Source organism: Triticum dicoccoides, chromosome 1A (genome assembly GCF_002162155.2).
Source record: "Triticum dicoccoides isolate Atlit2015 ecotype Zavitan chromosome 1A, WEW_v2.0, whole genome shotgun sequence".
NCBI classification, from domain to species: domain Eukaryota; kingdom Viridiplantae; phylum Streptophyta; class Magnoliopsida; order Poales; family Poaceae; genus Triticum; species Triticum dicoccoides.
In genome coordinates, this window is record NC_041380.1 from 292,149,084 (window position 1) to 292,163,421 (window position 14,338).

The following is a 14,338-nucleotide window of genomic DNA, read 5'->3' on the forward strand; positions in this document are numbered from 1 at the left end:
ACCGAAACCAGAAACCATAAGAACCGTAAATTTGGTTCGGTTCGGTTTATTTTCGGTATAGTTTTTCGGTTCGGTTTTAAAATGCATGATTAACATTTTCAAGTAGATGATTTCTTTTTTCAATACATGCTTTGGTATCATTTTTTTTCATGCACGCATGTACCTTTTTTTAAATGGATGTTATTGAATTATTTTCCGAATAGATGTTAAAGAATTTCATATACATGTTGAAACATTCTCTTGAATGATATGAAACATATTTTTAATACCGCAGGAACACTTTTTTAAATAAAAAATCATGAACATATTTTTGGAACGCATGAACATTTTTTAAAATGGAACATACATATTTTGAATGGTGACAAACATTATTCTGAATGAGGCAAATATTTTTTCTACAATGTATGCACATATTTAAAACTGTGGTGTACATTTTTATGAACTGTGTGAACATTTTTTGAATGTGTTGACAACTTTGTTTTCATGCTATAAATAATTTTCTGAATTAAGCTAACCCTACATTAACATTTTGTAAATTCGTGGTTTTAGATAAAACTTTTAAGTAAATTAATTTTTGGAATATACATATTATAATATTTTTGGAAATATAAACGAAATAGGGATAAAATAAAAATACATTACTAATCCAGTCGACCACACAATGCAACAAATACTATGGCACTAGAAAAAAATCTAACGTACTTCCAACGAGTGCTGAGACTGCACAGAAAAAACGATTTGATGGGCTGGCCCACTGGTAGGTGACCGCTACATGTATAGCTCACAGGAGCTCTAGTCACCGCCCGGAGCTCCTATCACGCATTTTGCTCTCTATTTTTAACCTTTGTTTACACTTTCAAATATTTAACATAAATATATTACAAAATCAGTCTACATAAAAACAATTGAAAAATGTTGACCAAGAATTTGAAATTGTTAAATGTGTATAGAGGAAATGTTTATCATGTTCACGAAAAATGTAAATTTCTACTACTTAAAAAGAACACAAGGTTCCCATTTCACTTTTCTTCTCACCACACCTTCGTCAGACCTTTTATATATATGATAAATAATCACCTTAATTTATTTACCTTCTGAACCAACTCCACATTAATTTACTTACCAAACTTCTAATCAAAATATAAGTTAATTCATGGTTAGAATTTGATGAACATTTATTTACACAATTGCATCATTCTAGACAGGTAATCACAAGCTAACTTACTAAAATATTTATATCCCGTTGCAACGCACGGGCATTGTTCTAGTAAAATACTAAAATTCGTGTGAAACAATTTCACACGTAATTAAAATATGTTGATCAAAATGTGTATAGAAAAAGTTGACCATGTATTTAAAAATAATGAATTGTTTTTGTCATGTATATAAAAATGTTAATCAAGCATTTTAAAAAAATTGAACAAGTATTTGTAAAAATGTTAATCAAGCATTTGGGAAATGTTAAATGTATATGGAAAGAATGTGTATGGGAAATGATGAATTTTTATTATCATTGTATATAAATATGTTAACAAGCATTGAAAAATGTTCAGTATTATTTGAGAAATTTTAATCAATTATTTAAAAAAAATATTAAATGTGTATGGAAAGAATGTTGACCATGTGCTGGAAAATTGATTAAAAAATTGATCATGTATATAAAAATATTAATGAAGAATTTTAAAAATGTTGAACAAGTATTTGAAAAAAATGTCAATCAATTGTTTGGAAAATGTTAATGTGTATAGGAAAAATGTTGACCATGTATTAAAAATATATTAATATTTTTATTTGAAAGCTCTTAATCAAGAATTTTAGAAAAATATAAAAAATGCATATAAAAAATGTTTACCAAGTACTAAAAATTATTTTGTATTTGAAAAATGTTTAAACTGTTTGTAAAAAAATGTTGACCCTGTATTACAAAATTGTATAATTTGTATTGGAAAAAATGTTAGATGTTAATTATAAAATGTTGTTGACAACAAATTATGTACAATAATAACCAAAAGAACAAAGAAAACCGAAAATAGAAACAAGAAAAAGAAAATAAAAAACAAAGAAATAAAATCCTACAAAGAATAATAAAACAGTGGAAAAATAAAAAATAAAATAAAGAAAAGGGAGACTAAATAAAACCAAATGAAAAAAGAAAGAAAATAAAAAAACTGAGTAGGTCGTACCCTCAATTTTATCACCAACCGCACGCCAAATCAGTGGCTAGCAGCGCAACCTTCCGCTTAGAAGATCGTGAGATCCACTCCTTATCGTTCTTCTTTTTCTTCTACTAGTAAACGTGCACGCCAATGCGCGTCTTCGTCTCAAACAATATAGATTCAACAAAAATACATGGCATGGCAGTTGATAATATTATTATCCCTAGTCTTTTCCACACAGTAGAATGATTGTCCAGTAGCATGGTACATAATTTTCAATATAACTATTACATAGAAGATGTAAAAGTAGGTTAAACCATGAACATTGTTTAAACATTATAATAAATCTGAATTTTAGCCTCTTACGAATTAATACCAACCTTGAAACTGTGCCAACCCAGAATAAGAAAACTTTGTTATTTCATAACTTGAAGCAGTGCAAGATCTGAATCATTTTCTTGCCTTTGGCAAAACTTAGACACAAAAGAAACTCAGTTCTATAATAACCATTTTCACATCCGCAAAACATACCGATTCCAACCATGCACATGTAAGCCAAAGGGGAGATATCAAATACAAGGTCTCAAAGAGGATTTGCAAACGTGCAATAATGAATATTAGTATCCCATTTTTACCTTGGTATACATAAATTTATTCACACAATTTGCATATAAATGCAAACTATCTAATCACTGGGAATGAGGATGGGCCGAGTATACGTTCCTCAATCTGAATAGGAAACAATCAGAATCATGAGCGATCTCCAAGCTTGCATCGTTGCTCCTCCACACTCTAGAACTTACCCCTACTTGTGCTCCAAAATGTTCTTCAACTTGCCGTTGCGAGTTCTCAATGAAATTATCTCTACTCCTAATGGAGCAGTCCGTAAGTCGTTCGTTCGTTCGCAGCCCCTCCCATCGATCGATCAGGTCAACCCCCAACGATTTTATTCCTTACTTCGGTTGTCCCTCCTCTTTCCTTAGAAGACAGGTAAAATCGGCATGCAATCCCCATTTACCATAGTTTGAGTTAATTCACGGCACATCTTTCCTGCAAAAATTGGAACACAATCTTTTTCTTTCCTTGATGCACCAACGCCTGACAAAAGTAGATGCAAACCCCATACTCATCAATCTTCTGATAGGTGAAATCATATTTTCTCCCTGTACCTGCCCGAACCAGAAATCGCTCCTTGTAATCCTGGAACGGGAAGGGCAACTTTCCTTTACGTACTCCTCCCAGATCGCTCATATTGTAGTATTGGAATGGTTTGAATCCTTCACGGTGGTGCTGCGATTCCCTGGCTGCGCGGCGAGCAGCGACAAGCAGCGATGACCAACGGGCATCAGTGGCGTGAGCACACCCGCGGGACCGGAGGCGGTGCAGTGGACGTCGCGAGCGGAAGAGCGCCGTGCACGGCGTCCATGATTTGGGCGGACTAGGGAAGCGTGCGCCGCTGCAGCATCGGCAATTTGGCGGGCAAACACAATGATCCACTGATGCCAATGAATTTTTTCAGCTGCCGGGTCTGGTGCTCGATCCACTGATTTGGAGAATCCGATTCTGTCCCACAAACATATTGTGGGCACGGATATATTCACGAATGCAGAGCTTTCACGCCAAGAAGTCTGATGTGGAGGGTGGGCGGGAGTTTCGGGCGCACGACGATCCAGTTCGTGGTAGGGTGGTCCGAGGGGTGCATGTGTGCACTCGCCTGGTTAGGAGGATGTAGGCGACAAGAAGTGCACCATCGACGTTGTTGCGTGCGTCGTGGCGGGGACGCCCGTGTGGTGGCTGTGCGTTTGCTGCTCGAACTGGGCGCTGGTGTGGAGGTCCCCGACAGGAACGGACGCCGCCGGAGCTGCTACGGGCGGGGAGATGCTAGCGGCGTGCTGTTGGAGCTGGGAGGAGACGCGGAGGCTCTGGACCCGATACTCTGTGCAGCGTGCTTAGATGGTTGTGCATGATGGGGAGGCGGAAGGACCGGCGCCTGCCGGCCAGGGCAGCTTCGTGCCGCGGGCTCGGGTGCGATCTCTTCCTCAATCCTTTCCCCGGTGAGCTTTCATTGCTTCTTAGTTTTGGTTGTGCGTGGCTGAGATTTGTGGAACTCCAATCAGATTAATTTCAAATTTATTGCGTTGCTTGCAGCATGACAAGGTCTGCATGGAACTCGATTAGTATGAAATTTGAACATTTGTAGGTTGTTGTGATATATAGTTGCACGTTAATGATTTTTTGGTTGTTAGAAACTTGGAATCGGACCGCCCTGAATGAGTACATGCAGTTTGAATCACCACCCCGAGTTGAACATAGTGATTTAGGCTATGTTGCCTGATTTATGTGTTGGTGGCTTTGGGTAGGCTGGTTTGAATCTGAATTCAATAGCTGATGAAGGTAAATCCTTGAACAAAACATGAAGGAGTTTATGAGACAGTATATATTTTTCATTCAACACCCACTTCCAACATTGTAAGAGTAAAGCTAGAAATCTTGATAGGAATGTTTAGACATTGATGTTTTCCCTAATATGTCAATGCCCGCATGCCTCCCTAAAAAATACTCTTCTCAGATTACTTGTTTGTGTTTTGTTCCCTCGCTACCGAGGAACGTGATGACAGAACAACGATGGATGGGGGTGAGGCAATAGTGGAAGAAGACACAAGGAGCAAAGCAGATAGAAAATAAATGAAGAACCATACCTATCATTTTATGATTGTGTTAACATACCTTCTGTTTACGTATATTTATTCATGTTTATTTCTTGATATATTATGATAATTTTTTATAAGTATCACTATCTACTTCCTCCAGGTGATAGAGGAAGAGGAAGAAGCAATTTGTAGGTGCATACTATTATAGCATGAATTGGTTCTTTGGCAAAATGTTCATGGATCAGAATAGGTGGGGTTATTTAGTTCAGTTTAGAGAGCATTTTTCATTGCCATATTTTTTGTCACCTTTGGTTTTCTATATTGGGCCTCATCTATGAATATTTTCGATTATGTTGTTTCCCATGGTTTTCCTATATGTAACACAGTAACAGTATGTCAGGTTTTACAAGGTTGATCATTGAACCAGGTTCCTCCGATTAATAACAAATGGTTCAAGAGTTGTTTGTACTGTGAACCATTATTAGCGATGGATGTCCTAATAATTAATTATAAGCTGGTTGTTTGCTTGCTTCTTGTGAATACAACATGCTCGCTGACTTTATTTTTATCGCAGTATGCAAGCTTCTAAGCGCCGGATCAAGGTCCTACTAATTAATTAAGGGGTTCGATTGCTTGCTTTCTTATCTCAGTAATGCAAGCATTACATGGGATTGCCATGTTGTGAATTAAAAGGAATCCAGTTCTTTAGGGCACGGTTTAGTTATTGCTGAACAGAAGGCCATGTAAAGAGTAAATGGCAATGTAGCATAACAGAGCAAATACATGGTGTTGTGTGCTGCAGAGTTGCAGTGTATTCCTGCATTTTGAAATATGGAATATATATGATATGCTAGATATAAAGCTTCAGTTTGGAATTCTGCTGTGTAGTTTGGTGTACTCTCAATATCATTTCATGTATAGGGTTTTGTGACGAAGGGGGTCGAGCCATCGGGTGGCACAGCGGCGAGCGAGCTTCACTGATTGCAGCGAGACGAGAGAAGAAGAGGAGTACTCGAGGAAGAGAGTGAGCAGTAAGTAAATTCTTATCTGGTCTAGCAATTGTCTTTTTTCCTCCGAAATAGGCAGCCAATCAGTCGCGCCATTGCCACCTTACCACCCAGTGCTGCACAACCCAAGACAGCGCGCCGCCGGCAAACCCGTTGACGAACTAGGAGCATCGCCGCCAGCCGCCACCTCCGAGCAGGGTCGCCATGCGCGGGGAATGTCAGGGCTGCCTCCGTTGACACCACGCGAGCAAGGCCCGACGGTGCACGCCGGCGGCGGCGAGAGGGGGTTAGTATGAGGTGGAGGAACTGGAGGGAGGGAGGGGAGCCTCACTCAAGAATCTCGAGAGTTTAGCATGAACTGTCGATGGAAAAGAATATGCCTTTGGTATTTTCATGCTAGGTTTTGCTCTTATCTGAAGTCCCGTGAGTACTTTCTTTTGATAAATTTGAACATGTAATTTTGCATTGCGATTTCTTAGCACATTCCTAACAAAAGGTGACATTAAGCAGTTCGAAGATGGCTGTGAGAGGCACCACACCCTATACAAAATATTCTTGTTATTTTCCCCTTTCGCCTTAGGGTTGTAACTCTCTTGTAAATTCCTAATTTTGAATCTTTGAAAAATAGGATGGCCCTCTTATCTTATGTATTGACTTATATACTTACATTCTTCATACGAGACAAGAGGGCCATTCTATTTTTCTTGGTGAAGCAACAAAGATGTTTATTTGTGATATTTTTCCATGTAGTGTCCTACTATACCACCCAAGATAGATGTCGTGAATTTGTTTTGTTTACATAAAGTATTTTTTAATTTTCTTAAGTTGTAGAATAGAGATGTTAATCTAAGTGTATGGTGAAGGAAGTAAAGGGGGAAATGCATGTACAATGCTCACAAGTTCAGATGCATACTCCTTTAGAACTTCATATATATTTTTAAAAACTTCTTTATGATCGTGTTCCCATCGGACGTCTGCTACCTTCGCCGCCACCCTTGCGCCGGACCTTGCCCTCTACCGTCAGACTACACGCTGCACCTACAAAGCAAAAAGTGCTGGGCAGCCATCAATGCTCCTTTTGTGAGGAATATTAACAATAATGACACGCAATAATCTTCAGCCATCAATGCCTATCACTTTCGGACGACACGGTTATTTAAGTCGGTCGACTCGCTCCTCGCACGGCAAGGTGGAATTAAACCTCCTACCGCGCCAAGCCAACTTGGGTGTTAATCTTCACTGCAAATCACTGTTCAAGATATCTTCCGATATTCCGATAAATCGGCCGATTTATCGCTTACCATTGTCTGGCCGATAAGATAAATCGACCGATAAATCAGCCGATATGGCGATAAATCGACCGATATGCCGATAAACTGGCCGATTTACCCCTTATCGATCATGGGTCGACCGATAAGTTCCCGATAAGTGATATCCCCAACATTGCTGCAAATCTAAACAACCCCGTCGGCGCAACATGGACTGTGGGTTCGGATCGTAATCGTATACACTAGAACTAACATGCAAATCCAAAATGATCGACGTGCATGTGTTTGCATGTATTTGATGTTTGGAAAAATAGGATTTGTGATTGCAAATGAAAATTTAAGGCACGAGAGGACACTATCCGTGGATGCACCTGGGTGCGTCTGCAGACGTTTGAGGGGCCAAATTTGTTCATTGTGTCAGTAGATGCTCTGAAATCATGAAGAAAAGTAACAAAGAGCAACAAACACCAAGTGGAAATTCTTGGAACACTGTCCATATGAGCATCTTTGAGAGACTTATAAGCTTGCACATTGTTTTGAGATTGACGAAGTCGCTACAGACACCTTCGTTGACTACGAGAGCGTCTTCTCCTACTGAACGCACATCACTAGAAGGCCTGAAATAAATCTAAAAAATGCAAGCACGACTGTCAAGTCTAGGATTTGAATACTGGTGGGCTAAAATACCATTATCCTCCTAACCATACAACTATAAGTCATTGTCCTCTTAACCATCCAACCACGCATTCTTTCGCTCATACGAATATGTATTGGACCATATGGATGCATGGCATCACACTAACTGAGTAACGTATAATAGCAATACCACTAATTGTGAGATAGGTGAACAAATGGATAAATGTCTAGATTTAACCCATGTATATTTAATTTAAGTTTTCATAAAATCTATTTTAAATGATGTTTAAAAAGAATTATACCGGTGTCTAATTATCTATGATGCACGAGTCACAAAAGCACATAAATTAGAACAAAATGTGCAATAAAAAATCCAATGTTTTGTATCAATATACAAAGTGTAATAAATTTGTCAATAAAATAATACCTTTATTCTTTCGCGGAGTGTCCATCACGGTGCTATGATCTATGATATTGCATGTTCATATAAAAAATATTTGTCAAAATCATATATTTAAGAACATGTATGGTAGTACATCTAAAATCTAGCCGCACAAATGCGCGGGCCGCCCCGCAGTTATGTTTACACATGCTATCTGTAGATTTTTTAAATGCCCGTGGCAACGCACGGGCTTTTTACTAGTTCCTACAATGGACTGAAACGCACAACCTGAAGCAAACACATGTGTGATATGGCTAGTTGCCAACTGAATTCATTCTGCACACTTTTATTCGTAGTGATCATAAAAAGAACATCTCTTCAAGCTGACATGGTCCAAACCGAAAAGGAGAAAGTATTGACGGGGACTAACTTTAAAAGGCAAACAGAGCACCTTACCAAAATAAACACTATCAAGTGACACCTTACTAAATACAAAACAACATCTCAAAAGAACCAAACACCTTGTAAAGCAAAGAGTTTTTTTTATGGTGAAAAGCAAACAAACATCACTCAACTATATCCATTTCAATTAAGACCTTTGTAGTGTACCATTTTATCTCGCTACAAAAAAGGTGTACCAATTAAAGGCACATAATCCAAACAAGAAACTGAAAACGTTCTGCACTTTTACATATTTATCCACGATTCTTTTAACATCAAGAATGTAACTAAATGCAGAATATGCAGAGTAATAGTCTTCAAGATCTACATGAAGAAATGTTATGCTATATACACAATCTATTTTGTATTTTCATAATACTGTCAAGAGATGGACTGTACAGAAGTAGCAACACTTCCCTAATAAAATCATAAATTAGTAGGATCCCTTACTAATCATAATTGATGAAAAGCAATACAAAGAAATATACATCTATTGGGGGCCTAGAATAGCCAAATGCACGTCTAAAGTGCTGCATTACAGAAATCTGCAAAATAAAAACCATGTTGTTTACCTGACTTGAGTTAATCTTCTATATCCTCATAATTGTAAAGACAGTTGGAACAACATGGAGAAATGACTTCATTATGTATTCTTAATAGTAAATTAAGCACCAGATATAACAATGTAAACATTAATCCATGTTGTTTATCTGATTCAAGCAAATCTTTCTATCAACCCTATATCTAGAGATTGTAGTACTGCGGGAACAGCATGTACAAAAGCTATGATACATTTAGTACAGAAGATATGTAACCTGGTCGATTGTTGCCTTGTTGGGGACATGAGTAGAATATATAACTGACTAATTATGCGTTGAATGATTGTATTCTGATATGCTTAAGGGCTAACATGCATATCTCTGACATACTTTCTTCTCTAGTCCGTCATCAAGTTCAACTTCCTGCAAAAAGGAGTTGGGTTCGGAAAAGCAGCTAGATATTTAATTTGAACAAAGAGAAGATATCAACAAGGCTACAAAAATGAATAAATCAATTTGACAGATCAGAAGGAGCAGAAGGAGGGATCTAACATCGTTGCCAAAAGCATTGTTGAATCCATCAGCAACATCTTGCGCTCCCCCCTTGCTATCACCATCTCCTTGAGAGAAACAAGACCATAACCTGAAGGAAAAGTCCATCCCTTGAATGACGACCCCACCCTACAAAGAAAACTTTCCACAATTATGAATCACACCAGAAGCACATTAGTTCCTCTATTGAACAGTAATATCATAAGGACATTCCGATCTGGGTCACTTGTTGTACATTATGGTCAGACTACAATTATGACAAGATGATGAATAACGTGTAACAAAATTCTCTCTTGAATAAACATGATGAAAATAGGTTGTGTGTGTATGCTGCTGTATGGTCCGTTACGGAGGACGATGACAGCTTCGGCGGGGCCGGTGGCGACAACATGTAAAAAGGGAAAAATATATCAAATTTAGATATAAGATGCACTTTGCATTGCAATAACAAAGAGTTTTTTCTACTATCCCCATCTGCATGTGATTTAAAATGTCAGGGTTATATATCAACATATGTACATATTGCCCGTCTTCAGTAGCAGAAGACAAGAGGGGTACCACATCAGCGATGATGATGTCAATTTCTTTGACGAAGTTCTCCCGTCTCTTCTCGTACTCGGCAACGGTCTGAAACAAACAGAGCACCAACAAAAAAGGGTTAGACAAATTAAAACATGATTTCATTTTCTTCTTCTTCTGAAAATCATAGGAGGATAAGATAAGAGTAAGTTGAAAGCATTCATGATTCATCCATGTCGATCCCACGGACCTTGGCGATCATGCTGACGCCCATCTCCATGGCGAGCTTGGCGATGAAGAGGTCGTCGGTGAGGAGGCGCTCCCTGGACCCTCTGAAGCCCAGCAGCCAACGGAGCAGCGGCGAGAGCTCCATCTCCGCGAAGCGCCGCACGATGTCGCCCGTGATGTGGCAGCCCTCCACGGCCGTGGCGAGGTACGCCGGTAGGCTGGAGATCTTCCTCTCGCCTGCGCCAGCACGAACATCGCCTCCCCCGGTAAACGCCCCACTCGCCGCCGCCGTCCCCTGTTTCATCATTCCCGTCGTCGCTGCTGATGTTACCACCGCCGCCGTTGTTGCCGTTGTTGCCGGGGAGGGTGAGGGGGGGTGGGGAGGCGGCGGCGAGGAATGGCAAGGCGGAGGCGGAGCGGTAGGGAGCGGAGGAGGGAGAGGCGGGAGGAGAAGGAAGGGGCGAGAGGTCGTGCGGGACAGCGGGAGGAGGAGGATAGGAGCAACCGACGCGAGAGCGTGGGGTTTTTGTTTTTCTTCGAGTCCGGGGACGGATGACGGGGGTCGATCGTGGGATTAGTGGGCCGAGCTAACCGTGGTTTGATGTTAAACATTGGGATGATTTGGATCGTTAGATCCTTTGATTGAATGGATGAGATGAATTGGTTCTCCGCCCTCTCGTGCTTTTATAGGGGTAGTAGATATATTTTCTTCTAGGCGGGCGTTAAAGGGCTGGCCCGATAGCTGGACAGAGAGAAACTTCCCTTCGTGCGTAATACGATAAATAGTCGCCGCGACCAACTGCGCTCACTATAGCGCTTAGTTTGGGCCGGCCCACGAACACACAACGCAGTAGTCCTAAGCATGAAAAAAATCACTCAAATAGTTAAAATCTCTAGGATTCAAACCCGCACCATAGCATTCTCGTACGAGTTCGGCCAACCACTACAACAACTCGACTTTAGTGACTGGGAATAGCACCAATAATATAAGAATTTTTTTGAAATACCTTTGAATTTTGGTAGTGGCCGCGATATTTATTGCACAATAGCGTCTAGCGTCTACTATCACACTTAGAATTCTGAATTATTTAGAGAAATCGTGAATTTGAAAAGGTTCATCAATTTTTTTTTAAAAGTCATATTGCATAAAAAGTTCACAAACTTGAAAAAAGTGTCACAAAAAAATGAAAAACGTTCATCAATTTTTAAAAATGTACACAAATTGGAAACAGTTCATCGAATGTAAAAAGTTAATTTATTTTGAAAATTAGTTTTCAATTTTTTGAAAAGTTCATGAAATTTGAGAAAACTTCATCGAATTTGAAAAAGTTCATTGAATTGGAAAAAGATCATCGGGTTTGAAAAAAAGTTCATCTATTTTTAATAAAGGTTCACCAAAAATTTTCTTTATAGATTTAAAAAAATCATTGAATAAAAAAGTCCATAGGATTTGGAACATCATTTTCTTAAAGGTTTATTGATTTTGAAGAAAAAGTTGATTGAATTTTAAAGAAAGTTCAACAAAATTGAAAAAAGTTCATCAATTTTGAAAAAAAACATCAATTTGAAAAAGTTCATGCATTTAATATAAGAAAAACGAAAACACGAAACATAAAAGATAAGACAAAATGATAACATAGAAAGCATAGGGGGACATTTCCTATATATAGAACTGTAGAAAAAGGAGTAGTCATGCGCAGGAGCCAAGTTAGCGATGTGGTTAGTGCAGTTCGCTCGCAGTGAAGAGATCGCGAGTTGGATTGTTGTTACCCACAATCCCTCACGGACCTTTTTCGAGCTTTAAACAAAAAACAAAATGTGAAATGGATTGGACCAGAGTTGAGGATGTGTCAACGCCCGTTGCGCTAGCTAGCAACGCAACGCTCAGGCGCACGGGTGAGGATGGCACCCGCAGGGTTTGGATACGGATGGAGCCATCCCATACCCTTACCTGTTATTTTAAACCTTACCCATCACCTATATCCATACCCGTGGATGGGTACAATTTTTTTTCATACCCGTCACCCATCAAGGTAAATGGATACCTGCAGGTAAAAATACCCAGATTGCCAACACATCAATTTGAGCATTACATAGTCATGAACAACAACTTATAATAATAATTTATAAACAACAACACGTCATGACAGCAACACATACTCGTTTATGGGCTAGCTATTGTGGTGCAGCGGCCTAACATAAATCCATGATGAGGTCTTTTTTAGGCTGTGGGATTTATGTACATATAATATGTTTGATTTATGAATAAATAATATATAAGGCCTATTTGTTAGAATATATGCGGGTACATGGGTACATGGGTATGGGTTGTACTAAACTATACCTGCACCCACTATACCCGATGAATATGAAATTTTCCTATTTATATATCCATGATATATTTTTGACCCATACCCTTGCACTAATAGGATTTTTACCTGGAGGGTAGGTGAGTAATGGATACCCATTACCATCTCTACGGGTGACTGGGCCGTCCTAACAACGCTCGTTGAGTCACCGCTCACTTGCTCGCTAGCGCTCGCTCATTCGGTTTGCACAGTCCCCTCTCCTGGTCGATTGAGTATTTACTTGTTGATCAGTTTAGAGTTGACCATTGGCTTTTGAACAAAAAAAATTCATGGATAAGAAATAAAGTTAGCATAAAGGGAAAAACTGTTCATAAATTTTAAAAAGAGTCACGGTTTTGAAAACTGTTCAAATTTTTTAAAAGTTCAGGTATTTTGCTGTTTTGAATAAAGTTCACTGATTTAAAAACTGTTGACGGATTTTGCAATTTCAAATAAAAGTTCACGGATTTGAAAAAAGTTCACGAGTATGAAAAAAAAGTTCATCAAATTTTAAAAAAGTCATCAAATTTGAAAAACTTCATAGAATTTAAAAAGAGTTCATCAACTTTGAAAAAAAAATCATCAAATTTACAAAGAAAGTTCATCCAATTTTAAGAAGGTTTGTCGATTTTGGAAGAAAAGTTCACGAATTTAAAAAACACGCATTTAAGAAAACAAAAAAAGAAGAAGAAAAAACAAAAAGTAATGGAAAATGAAAAATAAAAAATAACAAATCGAATTGAAGAACGAAAAAAGAAAGGAAGTAAGTGTGCACGAGCGTGTGAGATTGCGTGGTGGTTTCAGCACTTCCTTTCGAACAGTGAGGTCGCGAGTTCGACCGTAACCCGGCACATTATTTTGGAACTTTAACAGAAAAAAAAAGAGAAATGGGCTGGCCGAGAGTGGAGTCGGAGTGTGCACCCGTTTGCAATTAACGAAGAAACAAGTGCCTGAAGCGCCGAATAGGAAACCACGGTAGGCGAGACACAGCCACACCTATCTTTACACACGCACCTATAAGCCAGAGTGCCAATGTGTGAAATCACTAATCAAGGAGTACTCATTTCAAAGATTACTCCCACTGACTGCGACAACTGACGCACTACATGCGTGCCACTTATTGTGACATAGGAGTTTTTCATTATTTCGTACATCCGTTTATTCGAAATGTTTTATCTCTTAAACCATGAGTGCAAATCTCGAATCGTTTTCACTATTGGATTTCTTGCGCCGAGATCTTCAAGCTAGATCCCATGTTGACAAACTTTTTCTTCACAAAAAAAAGACGGAAAAACCGAACCGGAAACACGTTTTTTCCCTTTCCGAAATAGGCACGGTTGTGCCTCTCGCGGAAGGAAAAAAACAAAAATGCGTATTTTTTTTGTTTTCGAGAGGCACGGCCGTCCCTCTCGTGGAAGAAAAACCATGCCTCTTACAAAAAAAACACATTTTTCTGTTTTCGAGAGGCACGACCATGTCTCTCGCGAAAGCACAACCGTGCCTCTCGCGAAAGCAAATTCCTGCCTCTCGTGGAAGGAAAAAAATAGAAAATATGTTTTTTTTTTCTGTTCCCGAGAGACACGGCCGTGCCTCTCGCGGAAGCAAAACCGT

General features: G+C 39.0%; 1 protein-coding gene across 1 annotated transcript; it reads right to left on the reverse strand.

Annotated features, from left to right (window-relative positions):
* Positions 1-9,248: 9,248 nt before the first annotated feature.
* LOC119352835 (protein RETICULATA-RELATED 4, chloroplastic-like) lies at positions 9,249-10,686 on the reverse strand. The gene is made up of 4 exons (XM_037619424.1): positions 10,402-10,686; positions 10,191-10,259; positions 9,633-9,761; positions 9,249-9,503 (listed from the first exon to the last, which is right to left on the reverse strand). Exons 1-4 carry the CDS (start codon positions 10,684-10,686, stop codon positions 9,447-9,449), a joined length of 540 nt encoding a protein of 179 aa, XP_037475321.1. The 3' UTR covers positions 9,249-9,446.
* Positions 10,687-14,338: the final 3,652 nt, after the last annotated feature.

Excerpts from the sequence above, each read along its gene's own strand:
- LOC119352835 (XM_037619424.1), bottom strand. The coding sequence starts at position 10,686 with ATGATGAAACAGGGGACGGCGGCGGCGAGTGGGGCGTTTACCGGGGGA. Across the intron at positions 9,762-10,190 it reads ACATCATCATCGCTGATGTG|GGTGGGGTCGTCATTCAAGG; the intron begins GTACCCCTCTTG and ends TTTTCTTTGTAG. Across the intron at positions 9,504-9,632 it reads ACAATGCTTTTGGCAACGAT|GAAGTTGAACTTGATGACGG; the intron begins GTTAGATCCCTC and ends TCCTTTTTGCAG.